Source organism: Coregonus lavaretus (genome assembly GCF_964263955.1).
Source record: "Coregonus lavaretus genome assembly, contig: HAP1_SCAFFOLD_8383, whole genome shotgun sequence".
NCBI classification, from domain to species: Eukaryota; Metazoa; Chordata; class Actinopteri; order Salmoniformes; family Salmonidae; genus Coregonus; species Coregonus lavaretus.
The window spans coordinates 1-18,223 of record NW_028162276.1 but is presented as its reverse complement, the minus strand read 5'-3'; the positions used below and the strand labels follow the sequence as shown (position 1 = coordinate 18,223).

At 43.6% G+C, this 18,223-nt stretch overlaps 1 protein-coding gene and 1 long non-coding RNA gene across 3 annotated transcripts; both read left to right on the top strand.

The window, feature by feature from the left end:
* Nucleotides 1-1,278: 1,278 nt before the first annotated feature.
* LOC311119396 (adhesion G protein-coupled receptor E5-like) lies at nt 1,279-2,770 on the top strand. The gene is made up of 3 exons (XM_084194098.1): nt 1,279-1,421; nt 1,498-1,599; nt 1,707-2,770. The coding sequence occupies exons 1-3, from the start codon at nt 1,296-1,298 to the stop codon at nt 1,746-1,748; spliced, it is 270 nt and encodes an 89-aa protein (XP_084050224.1). The 5' UTR covers nt 1,279-1,295; the 3' UTR covers nt 1,749-2,770.
* A 9,956-nt stretch (nt 2,771-12,726) lies between these two features.
* LOC311119395 lies at nt 12,727-15,819 on the top strand. 2 transcript variants are annotated; one of them, XR_014611967.1, is made up of 3 exons: nt 12,727-13,009; nt 15,325-15,490; nt 15,704-15,819. It is a non-coding gene; the product is annotated as an uncharacterized lncRNA (long non-coding RNA). The 2 variants fall into 2 exon arrangements; XR_014611968.1 differs by lacking the exon at nt 12,727-13,009 and adding an exon at nt 13,632-13,863.
* Nucleotides 15,820-18,223: the final 2,404 nt, after the last annotated feature.

The window sequence follows — 18,223 nt, the reverse complement described above, 5'->3', positions numbered from 1 at the left end:
ACTGTAAATTGAAGTACAGGCTAACTCCCTCTTCCCCTCCCTCCCTCCCTGCCTCTCTCTCTCTCTCTCTCTCTCGCTCTCTCTCTCTCTACCTCCCTCCCTCTCTCTCGCTCTCTCACTCTCTCTCTCCCTCTCTCTCTCCCTCTCTCTCTCTCTACCTCCCTCCCTCCCTCCCTCATCTCTCTCTCTCTCTCCCTCCTCTCTCTCACTCTCCCTCCCTCCCTCCTCTCTCTCTCTCTCTCTCTCTCTCTCTCTCTCTCTCTCTCTCTCTCTCTACCTCCCTCCTCTCTCACTCTATCTCTCACTCTACCTCCACCCCCCCCCTCTCTCTCTCTCTCTCTCTCTCTCTCTCTCTCTCTCTCTCTCTCTCTCTCTCTCTCTCCCTCCCTCCCTCTCTCCAGAACACCTTTGAGCTGCGTCTGTTGACGTGGCTGGGTCTGTCGGTGTCTGTGGTGTGTCTGTTGCTGTGCATCCTGACCTTCTGGCTGTGTCGGTCCATCCAGGGGACACGCACAACCATCCACCTCCACCTCTGTGTCTGCCTCTTCATCGCTGATCTCGTCTTCCTCACCGGTATCTCTCACACACAGAACAAGGTGGGTAACAGACACAGAGCAAGGTGGGTAACAGACACAGAGCAAGGTGGGTAACAGACACAGAGCAAGGTGGGTAACAGACACAGAGCAAGGTGGGTAACGGACACAGAGCAAGGTGGGTAACAGACAAAGAGCAAGGTGGGTAACAGACACAGAGCAAGGTGGGTAAAGGGAAGTGGGAGATTTGTGTGGTGTGTGTGTGTGTGGAAGGAGATATGTGTGTGTGAGGGAGATGTGTGTGTGTGTGTGAGGCTGAGTTATAAACTATCAATCTATCGATCAAGGTATATATAGCAATTTCTCTTTTTAATCTTTTCCTTGTCACTTTGTAGATTTGGTGTTGTCCCCCCCAATTGGATCGTGTTCCCCTTTCTATACTCAGGATGACAAACAATTAACAAAAAATAAGCCCTTTTTACATACAGTCAGTTCTGAATATGAGTTTGAATTTAAGTAAGATGAATTTAAAATGTTGAACGTTAAATTTGAATTGTATCCTATTCCTCTCCTCCCCTCTCCTTTCCAACCCCTCTCCCTCCCCCTCCCCCTCCCCTCCACCTCCATTTCATCCCCCTCTCCTCCCCCCTCTCCTCCCCCCTCTCCTTCCGCCTCCTTCCCCTCCCCTCTCCCTCTCCCTCCACCTCCCCCCCACCTCCATTTCATCCCCCTCTCCTCCCCCAGCTGTGTGTGTTGGGTACTATGTGGATATTTGGAATGTTCCAGTTCCAAGAGGAGGGGACAGTGGTCATGACATATCTCTTCACCATCCTCAACTCTCTACAGGGAGCTCTGCTGTTCATCATGCACTGCCTACTGAACAAAACGGTAAGGTGTGTGTGTGTGTGTGTGTGTGTGTGTGTGTGTGTGTGTGTTTAACACTGTGCTTTGCTTCCCCCATCAGGTGAGAGAGGAGTATGGCACGCTCCTGTCCTGTATCTGCACACCACAGAAGAAGAGATACTCAGAGTTCAGCACTACCAATCCTTCCTCCAGCCACTCCCAGGTACACACACACACACACACACACACACACACACAAACACAAACAGAGAGAGAGAGAGACCACTTTCAGTAGGTTAACCTCTGTCCTTGTACCATTGTGTGTCCTAGGGGTCAGGGAGTGCCCAAAACACTGGGGAGTCGCAGATATGATGACATCACCAATCCCCCACAATGCACCTCTTTACTCCCCCTCCCTTTCCAGGCCTGGTCAGTAGAAAATGTGCCCTACTAGCCCGGCTGGTTAGTACAAATGTGCCCTATCTAGAACCTAAAAGGGTTCTTCGGCTGTCCCCATAGGAGAACCCTTTGAAGAACCCTTTTTGGTTCCAGGTAGAACCCTTTTTTTGTTCCAGGTAGAACCTTTTTGGGTTCCATCTTGATCCCTTTCCACTGAGGGTTCTACCTGAAACCAAAAAGGTGCTTCTGTGGGGACAGCCGAAGAACCCTTTTGGAACCCTTTATTCTAAGAGTGTAGCAGCCCGACTGGTCATACCACACTTGATGTTAACCACTGTCTTATCAAGCGTTATGTTATCAGAAGTCATCCAATAGGAATCCATATGATCTTTGTCATCCAATAGGAATCCATATTCTCTTTACGTCATCCAATAGGATAAGAGGGAGTAGGAAGTGACAATGATGCAACTTTTTCACAGTAGTTCCATTTTCACCAACATTACATTTACATTTCAGTCACTAAGCAGACGCTCCTATCCAGAGTAGCTTACAGCCAGAAAATAAAGAAGGTCCTATGATCTCTGTCATCCAATCAGAAGTTATGTGATCTTTATGTCATCCAATCAGAAGTTATGTGATCTTTATGTCATCCAATCAGAAGTTATGTGATCTTTATGTCATCCAATCAGAAGTTATATGATATTTATGTCATCCAATCAGAAGTTATGTGATCTTTATGTCATCCAATCAGAAGTTATATAATCTTTATGTCATTTTTACAGCCACAAAAGAAAGGTACTATTTTACACCACCTCGTCAAATAGACAGATGAAACCATAATCATGAACATAAGCTTTCTTCTTTTACATTTATGTGATAGATTTATAGTCATATTTATTACCAAGAGCACAAGATATGGTGACTTTTCTACACAAATAAATCCAGAGGGATTTCGAAAAAAGAAGATTTGTGTTAGTTGTGACCTAATGGAGTGTTATACTGTAAATGTGTGTATTTCCTGCAGTCATTAACACTTCATAATAACTTTCAAGAATAAGCCTTTTTAAATGATGATACATATTTATAAATACTTATAATTATTATTTCAAATGTTGTTTAAATGCTAATGGAATGGAAGGCTTGTAATGCTTACACATTCTTATAAATCTTTATAAATGCTTACAAATATGTATTTTTTTATAGTTCATAAATCGCTTGTTAAAATGCTTATTCATTATAGTTACTATGAAGTGTTACCATAGCAACCTCTATCAGGGGCTTCATGCACCCCAAAAATCTGAGGGGGCACAAAGTATGAGAGAATGGTCTGGAGGGGGCTGGTTGGATAATTCTGCATTTTTCAAACACCTGAAACAGCTTTTTCCTGCAATCTAGAGCCATAATCATCATGCTTGATTCTATGTAAAAAAAATATATGTCTATTTTTCTTCATATCTAATTTACCTCTTCAGCTGTCTTATTTTTAAAGAAACTAAATATGCTTCTCTGTATCTCTGCTAAAATCTGGGTAAAAGATTGAAAGGAATGTGAGTCTTATTCAGTACATTTAGTTATTGCTTGTTTTTCTATAGTCTACCAACCTTGCCAGCAGACATGCCAGCTAAGACAGTTAGACAAGCTAGCTACTCTAACTCGATTGATAGCCTGAAATGGCTTCTTGGTAGCTAGTTATGAGGTTGGGAGATTGGGAACATATCTGGGCTAAAGACAACTTCATGGAATTGCTAAGTGGCTAGTAGTATTACAGATGTATTTTATCTGTATATATAGAGTACCAGTCAAAGTGTGTGCAAAAGCTGTCATCAAGGCAAAGGGTGGCTATTTGAAGAATCTTAAATATAAAATATATTTTGATTTGTTTAACACTTTTTTGGTTACTACATGATTCCATATGTGTTATTTCATAGTTTTGATGTCTTCACTATTATTCTACAATGTTTTATTTTTATTTTTTAAAGATAAAATAAATGAAAAGTTTAAATAAACTGCAGTTTTCCTGGACACAGATTAAGCCTAGTCCGGGAAAATGCTTTTCAGTCCAGGATTAAACTTAATCTGGGTCTGGGAAACCGCAGCTAAAAGTTTGTTGGACAAAATGAGTGATTTGTTGTCACTCGTGGCTCTGTCTTAAAGGTTTGTCTATTTCTGACCCGGGTCCAGCGACTATGAACCCAACACCTTAGTTGTTATGCCAAGAGATCCGAACCGCCTGACGAGGTCGCTAGGTGTTGGGTGAAGGTCGCTACAATAGATAATACAATAATATTATGAATAAAGTACTGTACAGTTCAGTCATGGTAGAGGTTGTCTTTAGCCACAGATCTAGGATCAGTTTACCCACCCCAAAACCTAACTTCAAGGGCCAATCCGGGATTGGTAAATCTATTTTATATTTGTAAACTTTTAAATTAGGGATTTATAGCCATTGATTCTTGATGAATATTAATTTTAAATGCCTAATATGTTTAGTTGAACTGACGTACCCCATCAGAGCCCAAAATATAAGCTTGTGTTAATCCATTGTTTGTAAATAATGTCACATGGTTAAAAACTATAATTTTGATCTCATGGATGTTCTGTCCTTGCATCCATAGCGCCGTCTATAATTTGAAAGTGTTCCCATTTCTCCTGCCCCGTCCCTCAGCTGATAACCAAAACAAGTGTCTGCATTCAATATTTTATGTATTCCTATTCTATTCTGTTGCAGTTTTACTTCAACATTCAGTTTGCTTTAGTTTATTTAAAAAATGACTTTGTATTAAATGAAGAAGAATTTTAAGCAATTATATATTTTTTTAGAACGTACGATTGTTATGTCCTTGTATGAGCAGAGTTCTGAATGTAAGCACTTAGTGTTGTCCTTGACTGTGTTCTCAGCAGCAGCTGTGTGTGTGTGGGTCTGCGTGGGTGGGTATGTTTCGGTACATCTATAATTTTAGCCACAATTAAATTATTGTTACAAAGAACCTACTGTAGATGTCTTCTTGCCACACACACACAGAGACACACACACAGACACACACACACACACACATACACATACACACACACACACATATACATAAACACACAAATTTGTTTTACTATCCTTGTGGGGACAATTGATTCCCATTCAAAATTATATTTTCCTTAACCTAATCCTAAACTTACCCCAAAACCCTAACCTCAAAACTAAACCTAACTCCTAACCCTAAATCTCTTACCTGAATTCTAACCCTAATTCTAACCCTAATTGTAACGCTAATTCTAACCCTAATTCTAACCCTAATTCTAACCCTAAATCTAAAAAAGCCTTTTTCCTTGTGTGTTCCGGCGAAATGTCCCCACTTGTCAGAATTGTCCTTGTTTTACTATCCTTGTGAAGACTACTGAGGGGTGTCCTACAGTGAGGGAAAAAAGTATTTGATCCCCTGCTGATTTTGTACGTTTGCCCACTGACAAAGACATGATCAGTATATCATTTTAATGGTAGGTTTATTTGAACAGTGAGAGACAGAATAACAACAACAAAATGCAGAAAAACGCATGTCAAAAATGTTATAAATTGATTTGCATTTTAATGAGGTAAATAAGTATTTGACCCCCTCTCAATCAGAAAGATTTCTGGCTCCCAGGTGTCTTTTATACAGGTAACGAGCTGAGATTAGGAGCACACTCTTAAAGGGAGTGCTCCTAATCTCAGTTTGTTACCTGTATAAAAGACACCTGTCCACAGAAGCAATCAATCAATCAGATTCCAAACTCATGGCCAAGACCAAAGAGCTCTCCAAGGATGTCAGGGGCAAGATTGTAGACCTACACAAGGCTGGAATGGGCTACAAGACCATTGCCAAGCAGCTTGGTGAGAAGGTGACAACAGTTGGTGCGATTATTCGCAAATGGAAGAAACACAAAAGACCTGTCAATCTCCCTCGGCCTGGGGCTCCATGCAAGATCTCACCTCGTGGAGTTGCAATAATAATGAGAACGGTGAGGAATCAGCCCAGAACTACACGGGAGGATCTTGTCAATGATCTCAAGGCAGCTGGGACCATAGTCACCAAGAAAACAATTGGTAACACACTACGCCGTGATGGACTGAAATCCTGCAGCAGCCGCAAGGTCCCCCTGCTCAAGAAAGCACATATACAGGCCCGTCTGAAGTTTGCCAATTAACATCTGAATGATTCAGAGGAGAACTGGGTGAAAGTGTTGAGGTCAGATGAGACCAAAATCGAGCTCTTTGGCATCAACTCAACTCGCTGTGTTTAGAGGAGGAGGAATGCTGCCTATGACCCCAAGAACACCATCCCCACCGTCAAACATGGAGGTGGAAACATTATGCTTTGGGGGTGTTTTTTCTGCTAAGGGGACAGGACAACTTCACCGCATCAAAGGGACGAGGGACGGGGCCATGTACCGTCAAATCTTGGGTGAGTACCTCCTTCCCTCAGCCAGGGCATTGAAAATGGGTCGTGGATGGGTATTCCAGCATGACAATGACCCAAAACACACGGCCAAGGCAACAAAGGAGTGGCTCAAGAAGAAGCACATTAAGGTCCTGGAGTGGCCTTGCCAGTCTCCAGACCTTAATCCCATAGAAAATCTTTGGAGGGAGCTGAAGGTTCGAGTTGCCAAACGTCAGCCTCGAAACCTTAATGACTTGGAGAAGATCTGCAAAGAGGAGTGGGACAAAATCCCTCCTGAGATGTGTGCAAACCTGGTGGCCAACTACAAGAAACGTCTGATCTCTGTGATTGCCAACAAGGGTTTTGCCACCAAGTACTAAGTCATGTTTTGCAGAGGGGTCAAATACTTATTTCCCTCATTAAAATGCAAATCAATTTATAACATTTTTGACATTCGTTTTTCTGGATTTTGTTGTTGTTATTCTGTCTCTCACTGTTCAAATAAACCTACCATTAAAATTATAGACTGATCATGTCTTTGTCAGTGGGCAAACGTACAAAATCAGCAGGGGATCAAATACTTTTTTCCCTCACTGTACATACCTGGTTTGAGGAGTTAGCGAGGTAACTTTGGCCAACTCTGAGTTCAGCTCGGGATAACCGGTCATACGAAAGTGGCTCACCTTTTAGCCAGGTAAATTTCAATGGCAACGAATCCTTCAGAACTAACCTGCTTCCGGGCTAGGCTAACTCATGGCTAATTACACTTACCCTGAATGAAATGACTGAGCCTTGAGTTGAGGACCAATGAAATCAGATTCCCTCATTCTTGCGTCATCATCCCCTTCAAACACATGGTTTCCATGTGTTTGATGCCATTCCATTTACTCCGTTCCAGCCATTATTATAAGCTGTCCTCCCCTCAGCAGCCTCCACTGCTCTTCTTCACCCTCTCTCTCTCTTTTCCCCTTCTCTCTCTCTCTCTCTCTCCCTCCACCACCTCTACTCCACCCTTTCTCTCTACCTTCTCTCTCTCTCTCCCCCTCCACCACCTCTACTCCACCCTTTCTCTCTACCTTCTCTCTCTCTCTCTCCCTCCCCCACCTCTTCCCCCACCCTCTCTCTTTCTCTCCCTCTCGTTCTCTCTCCATAACCTATAGTTGCAAACATAGCCATGGGAATTACGGGCGCTGAAGGTGCTGCAGCACCCCTGGTGGTCAATGGTAAAACTGCAGTAATGTGTGTTTCAATAAAAAAAACGATTAAACAATGTTTCTGTTGCGTTATTGATATAAATGATAATGGGATTTGGGTAGGGGAGAGAAAAAAACATGGGATATTTATATATGGAGCCCATTCGCAAGGAGAGCTCTCAGCTCTGTTTTGGAAGCGGTGCGCTCTTAACTATTCAGTTGTGGGGGGTTGGAGTCGGACACACGCTCTGCTATATGATAGACAGTTTAGTTTTTGTTAAGTCGGGTCTCCCTATCTCCCTCTCTATCCCTCTCCCCTCTCTCTCCCCCTTGTGGTGGATATCAAGTGATCTGGGGCAGTGCTCGCAATAGTTTTCCACTTCTATTTTCTATTAGTTTACAATTCTAAACTTGGCGAAAAGGGAACATGGCATTATCTCGCCCTCAGCTCGCAGGCGTGCTCCTGCCCATGTCAAACATGTAGGTGTACTAGCCCTTTAATCTAGTAAGCAACACAGTGCTGGGTGCAGCCCCCAGAGAGTGATGCTTTCCACCGGCTGGTATTGGATCAAGGTGGGCGCTTTTCTCCACGATGGATCGCACAGCTGTCCATTTGTGCTCAGTTTTAATAAACACAATCTTAGTTACAACACCCCTCTCATTATCTCTCTCTCTCTCACACACACACACACATTGTAATTATGCAGTACAAATACATGTGCGCTCTGTTCACAACGGTATGTATTCCTAGGCAGTTTGGGTGTTTCAAGTTTGCATTTAATCTAGGGCTAAGCTTACATTTTATCCTACCATTTCTACCGATCTACGTGCCAGTTATGATTTTCATATGCGCATTATCGAGGAACAGTTTCCTTTCAATAATAACGTGTTCATTTCGCAAAATCACTGTCACGTGATTGATAATACAAATCGGAATTTAAATGATTAATAGGAGAGCACCAGTCCCTCCCACATGGACACATTGACTCACCATGAGCCATTGGCCAATCTGGTCTCAGAGCATTTCGTATTATTCTGTATGTAACTCTGTAACACTTCCATTTACATTTTTAGTAATTTAGCAGACGCTCTTATCCAGTGCATACTTTTTTTTTTTTTTTTTTCATACTGCCCCCCCCCGTGGGAATCGAACCCACAACCCTGGCGTTGCAAACACCATGCCCTACCAAATGAGCTAGATCCCTCCCCTACCCTACCCTGGACGACGCTGGGCCAATTGTGTGCTGCCCCATGGGTCTCGGCCGGCTACGACAGAGCCTGGATTCGAACCAGGATCTCTAGTGGCACAGAGATCTAGCCTTAGACCACTGCGCCACTCACCTAGTATGATATTTTAAGTTTGTGGATGTCCATCACCCATTTCGTATGATATGTTACGGACTACAATTCGTATTATATGTTCCGAATTTGAAAACATATAATAGGTTAAGTATTTGCAAAATGTACTATATGTTATGAATTTGCAAAACGATGATATGTTACAAATTCTAGCTATGTGGCTGGGTGGCTAACATTAGCAAGCTGGCCAACATTAGCTAGGCTAGGGGTTAGGGTTAAGGTTACGTTTAGGAGTTAGGTTAAAGAGTTAAGGTTAGGGTTAGGAGAAGGGTTAGCTAAAAGGGTTAAGGTTATGATTAGGAGAAGGATTAGCTAAAAGGGTTAAGGTTATGATTAGGAGAAGGATTAGCTAAAAGGGTTAAGGTTAGGGTTAGGGGAAGGATTAGCTAAAAGGGTTAAGGTTAGGGTTAGGATTAGCTAAAAGGGTTAAGGTTATGATTAGGAGAAGGATTAGCTAAAAGGGTTAAGGTTATGATTAGGGGAAGGATTAGCTAAAAGGGTTAAGGTTAGGGTTAGGGGAAGGATTAGCTAAAAGGGTTAAGGTTAGGGTTAGGATTAGCTAAAAGGGTTAAGGTTATGATTAGGAGAAGGATTAGCTAAAAGGGTTAAGGTTATGATTAGGAGAAGGATTAGCTAAAAGGGTTAAGGTTAGGGTTAGGGGAAGGATTAGCTAAAAGGGTTAAGGTTAGGGTTAGGATTAGCTAAAAGGGTTAAGGTTATGATTAGGAGAAGGATTAGCTAAAAGGGTTAAGGTTAGGGTTAGGGGAAGGGTTAGCTAACATGCTAAGTAGTTGCAAAGTAGCTAAAAAGGAGTAAGTAGTTAAAAAGTTGCTAATTAGCTAAAATGCTAAAGTTGTCCATGATGAGATTCGAACTCTCAACCTTTGGGTTATATACCCACCTGTCCACCCTAACCAACCACCCTATTAAGTATCCATCTGTTTTATGTAACCAAACCAAATGTAACATATCACACTAATTTCAGTGTGCCGGATTTACATTGACTATGTTACGTCTAGTCCATGATACCAGGCTGCATTGGCGGCTAAAGAAGTGAGTGCATGGAACTAAGAGATAGCCTAGGCCAGTGCTTCTCAATTATTTTCTGTTACGCCCCCCCTAGGAAGAAGTAAACATTTCGCGCCCCCCAGCTCTCCGCCGCGACTGTAAATAGTATAATTTGTCTATAAAATTGTTATATGTACACCTCTGCATAACATTGTATCCTTATTAACATTAAAGAAAATAAAAAAGAAAGAAATATAGATCAACTTACAACAAAGAATAACTTTATTAACATTGTAACAGAAAATACTTAAAGTGCATCAATTTGCCTGAAAAAAGTTGCTGTCAGTTGCTTCATCGAACTGTAAGGCAAAAAGTTTGTCTTTGAGTTTACCAGCTGTTCTTTAAGATCGTTATCAATGTCATCTATACGTCTGGCGACAGTGTCATTGGCGACAGTGTCATTGGACAGAGGGATAGTTTTTATTTTTGCAGCACTTGCGTCATCCAGCATGACAGAGACCATGTCTAATGCTGCAGGCAGTATCAGCTCCTCTGCTATGGAGTGGGGTTTTCTGCACTGAGCAATTTGGTACGCCACCTTATATGAGGCTGGTTTACTGAAGTAGCATTCACAAAGCGGGACGATTGTTGGCAATATTCGGCACGTTTTCGCTGAAAAAACTCAAGAGGCTTATCAGCGTGATTGGGGTGTAATGTCTTTAAGTGACGCCTTAATTTATTTGGCTTCATGCTGTCCGCTGCCAACATTTTTAGACACAGTAAACATACCGGTCTTTCCTCGTCTCCCACCGTAGTCAGAGTGAAGCCAAGCGCTACATACGCTTCGTCATATTTCCTCGTTTTAGCTTTCGGGAGACTTTGTCTCATTATCTCCGTCTTTCTTTTCATCCCTGTTAGATATGTTTCCATGGTGTCTCTTAAGGGTTTGTTATCTGCACTTCATATCTCCTGCTCTGTGCTGTGTGCTCTTGTTCGGTGCAAAAAAAACCTACTCCCTGCGGCAAAAAAAAGCATGTTCCCCGGGGTCACACGCGCCCCCCCTGGCATCGCTCCAAGCCCCCCCAGGGGGGCGCGCCCCACTATTTGAGAAGGACTGGCCTAGGCCAACATAGTAGTGGGCTTAAAACTTCCATCATCAAGTAAAAATACATAAAACCGACAAATAAAAACAGTAGAAAATATCCTAATGAAAATGCAGGTTCATTCAATCACATTCATCTCTCTACTCCACCTGTCTGCCTCCCTTTCTATCTGTCTTGAATTGAGCCATCACCAGTGAAGTGCAACATTGTATCAAATCAATCAACTGGGTCCAAAATTCATAAATAATGGTATGAAATAAACCAAAACTTGTTTCTCACAAGTGTAGCAGGTTGTGAATTCTGCAAACAACGTTTCCACTCCGAGAATGAGAACGGTAAGTGACTGTAGGCTTAATCAATCCATTCATTAACATAAATTAATGTAACCAAATGATGGTATTAATGGTACATTTACTACTGGTGAAATGTGTATGGGAGAATTGATTAATAAAATAAACAATCAAAGGGGAAACACGCTTGTGATTTTAAACAATCCACAGCTTTAACAGCTTTAAAAGGAGCCAATGGCAAAGGCATGCTGTCTGGTGAAGTTTGGAATTATTTTATTTATTTCTGTATAGACAGGAGTAATTATACAATTTTGGCAAATGTATTTTAATTTACTTTAGGCTGCAGTGACTACTGTCATCGAATATTGTCCTATGCTTAGGCTACTCATCACATTAGGAGTTGTATTTTATTGTTAGCCTGCAAATACTTTATTATAAAGAGGTTGGGAGAGAGGGGAGGAGAGAGAGAGTCAGAGAGAGAGAGAGAAACACTCAGCACCCCCTACAGAACATCTTCCTGCGGCTTGTGGTTGCACAACTGTTCCACCGCCAGCGATCAACTTTACATTTCGAAATAACTGAACTGAATTGTGCTGGCAGAAGAGTGCGTGACTGACTACCCTTACCACAACTCTCTGGTACCGTTGACCAATAGCGAACGGGCTCAGCTTGACTGACAGCTACTGGAGCCAATTATGAGCTCGGATGGCCCGATGCCCGTGACGTTTTGAGCCGGGTTTATTTTGGGAGGATTTGCTGAAAGAGTGAGAGAAGAGATACCTGTGTTATCTATGGAGGACTAAAAGTGCCACAATTAAATAAATAAATACACCATTAAATAATTACTTAAATGTGTCATTAATTAATTAAAATTAGAATTAAATACATAAATGTGTTATTAAATGTGTCATTAATTAATTCAAATACCGATTCATTTTATGTAAAATACATATATAATAATTTCACTATTTACATTTACATTTCATGGTCCTGCGTTGGAGTGCTTCCTGAATTACTTAAAACTGTCAAACTGACCCATCAAAAGTTGGTAGGCGGAACCTAACGCCTGATTGGTTACCCTCTGCATCAAGCCAAGACAAATCAATTCCGGATAATGTCAGCAGGTCCTGCTTCTACATCCTCTGCTAAGTTTAAAATGTCTCTAACCAACTCCCTGGAAAGTTGACGGAGATCCTCCATTGTCTCTATCCAGGTTGGCCTACTCTACTTCAGACCAAAGCAATGGATCAGACTAGATTCGCGTTAGCCCCGCCCACTGACTTTGATGGGTCAGTTTGACAGTTTTAAGTAATTCATGAATCACTGCAATGCAGGATCATGAAATGTAAATGTAAATAGTGAAATAATTATATATGTATTTTACATAAAATGAATCGGTATTTGAATTAATTAATGACACATTTAATAACACATTTATGTATTTAATTCTAATTTTAATTAATTAATGACACATTTAAGTAATTATTTAATGGTGTATTTATTTATTTAATTGTGGCACTTTTAGTCCTCCATAGTTATCCGCGGCTGAACTTTGTAAAGATTGTATTTTCACTTTGGTGTTTTATTGATCTATTGCGTTACTTTCTTACATTCATAGGTTACTTTCTGTTGGTTGTAGTATATGCGATAGGCTACTGTACATCAACAGTGAAGTTTAGCTTGCTGTTTCTAGCTCAGTTAAACGAAATAAGCAACAGTAACCAAGGGGTACCGGTGAGAGTAGTCAGGTGTAGCCGAGAGAGAGTGCTCTTATCGTGGCCGCCGACACACAGAGTCCGCTATCTGCGACGGATACGTAGCACCCTGAACAGGGGTTGAAAACATCACGTAGCCGGTCAAACTATCATACAGGTGAGCACCACTATTCATAAACATTGGGGGTAGCGCCAAATTCATGATATTAATAATAAACATTTACATTTGGATATTGTCTTTTAACAATTACATGTATATACCATTTAGAGCAAGGGATGGGCAACTTTGATGAGGCAACAAAACATCAGCGGAGAGAACATTTTGACGTTTTAGAGTTAAAGATTTTAAGTTAAAGATTTTGCAATTCTACACATTTTGCCATAGGGTGATGATAAATGTTTGCAGTTTTTAATATTATATCTGAGTGAGACTAACTAAATGTATTCGACCATTATAACAAGTTTAGATAGCTGGGCGCAAAACTAATTTAGGAATCTAAAAGATGTCAGCTGACATGACATGGGCTAATTGACGTACATACTATAACAGGAGAAGAACTGCTGATGCACAGTCACATTTCGAAATGGCACCTTGTGTATTCTACTATTATAACTCGCAACAGTAAGTTGAGACCCCGGCTAAATTTACTAAAAAATAAAAATGTTTTTGCCCATCCCTGATTTAGAGCTACTGTGTGGGGGGGGGGTACGCCTTGGGGGGAGTGTATACCCCCCCAAAAAATATTGGCATGTTGCAGATGTGGAGCAAATAAGAAACATTATGGATGTTACATGAAATGGACAAGGTTCTTGGGGAGACTGAACATAACCCTGAAAAAAGAATACTGACAATAGAAAGAGAGAAACCAGTTGTAGACCATATAAAAACTTGCTGGAAGTTAGCTTTACAGAGAAAGTTTCAAGATTAACCAGTGTAAGGCGTTGACTAACTGTGTTTGTACATGCTCAGGTTGACTTTCCCTCGGAATCTCTTGGATATGATGGAAATCAGTATGTTGACTTCATTGTTATTTAAAAAAAATCCTCAAAACATTTCAATGTGTGTTTTGTTATAGGCTAACTTCCTAGGCAATAATATATGTATTTTACATTTGTCATATACAATGAATTAATTCAGTCATAGATAGTTATTGTGTGTAGTTATAGTGTACTACTTTTGCCCAGGGCCTAAGGAACCCTATTCCCTATGTAGTGCACTACTTTTGATCAGGGCCCATAACGACTTTCTCTTTATAGTGCACTAATTTTGACCAGGGTAATATAATGAAGGATGTAGTGTATTACCTAATAATCCTCTGTTGACCAGGGTAATATAATGAAGGATGTAGTGTATTACCTAATAATCCTCTGTTGACCAGGGTAATATAATGAAGGATGTAGTGTATTACCTAATAATCCTCTGTTGACCAGGGTAATATAATGAAGGATGTAGTGTATTACCTAATCATCCTCTGTTGTTGTTCTCCTCTCTCCTCCACTTTCCTCCTTACTTCCTCCTTGTTGTCTCTCCATCTCTCCCTCTCTGTTCTTCCGTCCCACACTTTCCCCTCACCTTCCTCCTCTCTTCTACGCCTCCCCTCCCCTCCCCTCTCTCCTCCTCACCTCACCTTCTCCTCTCTTCTACGCCTCCCCTCCCCTCTCTCCTCCTCCCCTCACCTTCCTCCTCTCTTCTACGCCTCCCCTCCCCTCTCTCCTCCTCACCTCACCTTCCTCCTCTCTTCTATGCCTCCCCTCCCCTCTCTCCTCCTCCCTCACCTTCCTCCTCTCTTCTATGCCTCCCCTCCCCTCTCTCCTCCTCCCCTCACATTCCTCCTCTCTTCTACGCCTCCCCTCCCTCTCTCCTCCTCCCCTCACATTCCTCCTCTCTTCTACGCCTCCCCTCCCCTCTCTCCTCCTCCCCTCACCTTCCTCCTCTCTTCTACGCCTCCCCTCCCCTCTCTCCTCCTCCCCTCACCTTCCTCCTCTCTTCTACGCCTCCCCTCCCCTCTCTCCTCCTCCCCTCACCTTCCTCCTCTCTTCTACGCCTCCCCTCCCCTTTCTCCTCCTCCCCTCACATTCCTCCTCTCTTCTACGCCTCCCCTCCCCTCTCTCCTCCTCCCCTCACATTCCTCCTCTCTTCTACGCCTCCCCTCCCCTCTCCCCTCTCTCCTCTTCCCTCACCTTCCTCCTCTCTTCTACATCTGCTTTTCCCCTCTCTCTCCTATCCCTCTCCTCTTCTCAACTCCCCCTGTCCCCTTTCTCACCCGCTCCCTCGCTTCCTCCCCCTCTCCATATCACCCCCTCTCCATTCCTCCCCCTCTCCATCCTCCCCCTCTCCATTTCTCCCCTCTCCATTTCACCCACTCCTCCCCCTTTCTCCTCCCCTCGCCACTCTTTCACCTCCCTCCCTCCCTCCCCTCCCTCCCCTCTCTCCTCCCCTCTCCCCCACCTCCTCTCTCCCCTCCCCACCAGTAATAATGCTACTTGGCAGTGTGTCTGCATCTCTGAGATCCATAGGGGTGGTGCTCAGTTCTGTACCCTGGTCATGGACCCTGGCGGCTGGGTTAGGACTGTACCTCACCGCGGGGGGATGGAGGTTCCTCTATGTGGCTCTACGAACCGCCAAGAGAGACCTAATGTTAGTATGGCTGTAGAGAGAGAGGGAGGGAGGGAGGGAGGAGTGGTTGGGTGGGATGTCTATATGTCTGACTTGCTATCGCCCTCCCTCTCTCCCCTCCCTCCCTCCCTCTCTCCCCCCTCTCTCCCTCCCTCCCTCTCTCCTCTCTCCTCTCTCCTCTCTCCTCTCTCCTCTCTCCTCTCTCCTCTCTCCTCTCTCCTCTCTCCCCAGCAGAGGTCTATATGTGCTGCTGCGTGTTAAATACTGCATCCGGCAGCACCTCCGTAACAACAGTACTGTACCTTCCATGTTTGCCCATACGGTGGCGCTATACCCAGACAAGCCTGCGCTGGTCTGGAGTCTACTGGAGAGGTATTTTATATAATTATATCAACAACAAACAAGTTATAGTTTTTACTGTAAAGTGTGAGTCCTGGTGAAATACACTTTAAATAAATTGTGATATGATTTACATTTACATTGTTGAATATACACTACCGTTCAAAAGTTTGGGGTCACTTAGAAATGTCCTTGTTTTCGAAAGAAAAACAATAGTTTTGTCCATTAAAATAACAACAAATTGATCAGAAATACAGTGTAGACATTGTTAATGTTGTAAATGGCTATTGTAGCTGGAAATTGCTGATTTTTTATGCAATATCTACATAGGCGTACAGAGGCCCATTATCATGGGTAATATACAAAATGAATATATTACACAGATATAAAACAATTAATAATATACGAATACATTCTTTAAACGTTATTCAAGCATAAATTACCAAAGTTAGAATTGATTGCCATAGATTACCTGTTAGTTACTAAAATTACAGAAGATTCCGGGTAATTTTGGTAAATTAACGGTAGCTTTGCAACCGTATTTTATCACAGTCATTGCAAGTAGGCTATTGGATTGAGTGGACGTGTAACCAGGCCAGCCCTAGCGCAGCTCAGTGTGGCTCGGTTTGGAGCCTAGCGCAGCTCAGTGTGGCTCGGTTTGGAGCCTAGCGCAGCTCAGTGTGGCTCGGTTTGGAGCCTAGCGCAGCTCAGTGTGGCTCGGTTTGGAGCCTAGCGCAGCTCAGTGTGGCTCGGTTTGGAGCCTAGCGCAGCTCAGTGTGGCTCGGTTTGGAGTCTAGCGCAGCTCAGTGTGGCTCGGTTTGGAGCCTAGCGCAGCTCAGTGTGGCTCGGTTTGGAACCTAGCACAGCTCAGTGTGGCTCGGTTTGGAGCCTAGCGCAGCTCAGTGTGGCTCGGTTTGGAGCCTAGCGCAGCTCAGTGTGGCTCGGTTCGGTTTCTGTGAATCAGGCTTATATGTATTGTAGAGAACTCAGGGTGGTGGCCTTGGACTGGAACTCCATGGTTCCAGTGACTGTCCACCCAACACTTTAGCCATTACGTCAAGTGATCTGAACCCCTTGACGAGGTTGCTAGGTGATGGCCTTAAGGTTCGCTACAGTCTTTTTTATATTTGTGAAATAAATACATTCTTCCTTCAGGTGTGGACCTTCAGGGAGCTGGCAGGGCGATGCCACCAGGTTGCCCATTGGGCACGGACACAGGGCTGGGGAAAGGGGGACGTGGTAGCCCTCTACCTGGAGAGTCGCCCCCTAGTGGTGGTGCTGTGGATGGGCCTGGCGCAGGTAGGCTTTGTTTTTCATTCAATTCCATTTTAAGTTTATTTAATTTAATTTACTTTTATTTAATAGTAATTTAATTTGGATTTTAATGTCTCACTTTCTTTTATACATTTATTTATAGAGGTATATCCCATTGAGATCACATATGTATTTTACCGAGGGAGAATTCTGTTTTGTTCAGTAAAAGTGTTTTGTTAATGTGATGTTTTGAAAGCGATATTTAAGTAATGTTTGGTCTGGTTTCATTGGAGGTGGGTGTGGAAGCGGCCCCTCATCAACTTCAACCTGCGCAGTGATTCGCTGCTTCACTGTGTGGGTGTGTCCAGAGCGAAGGGGTGGTGTTTGGGGTGGAGCTAGCAGAAGGTAAGAAGGGAGAAGAGGAGGAGAGGGTTAGGGAGGAGAGGAGGAGAGGGTGAGGGAGAAGAGGAGAAGGGACCTAATTGTTCAATTTTGAGAGCAGCTTCTGTCAGTCAAATCTACTTTGGATACTAATGACCAATGTCCTCCCTCCCTCCCTCCCTCCCTCCCTCCCTCCCTCCCTCCCTCCCTCCCTCCCTCCCTCCCTCCCTTCTTCTGCCCCTCCCTCCCCTCCCTCCCTCCCTTCTTCTGCCCCTCCCTCCCTCCCTCCCTCCCTCCCTCCCTCCCCCCCCTCCCTCTATATCTGTGTTGGAGGTGTCTTGTTCTCTAGACCAGTCTATGGTACTGTTCAGTACTGGGGGCTGGTCTGGGTGAGGACCACCCTGCCCTCTCTACCCTCTCAGCCCAAAACCTGGACTCTTTACTGGCCTCCTTTCCCCGGGACCCCCCCTCCTGTCACACACGTCAAGGGATTCAATGGTGAGACATTGGCCCCAGGGTGATGTGTGTGTGGGACTGGTGTGTGTGTGTGGGACTGGTGTGTGTGTGGGACTGGTGTGTGTGTAGGACTGGTGTGTGTGTAGGACTGGTGTGTGTGTGGGACTGGTGTGTGTGTAGGACTGGTGTGTGTGTTGGACTGGTGTGTGTGTAGGACTGGTGTGTGTGTAGGACTGGTGTGTGTGTAGGACTGGTGTGTGTGTGGGACTGGTGTGTGTGTGTAGGACTGGTGTGTGTGTGGGACTGGTGTGTGTGTTGGACTGG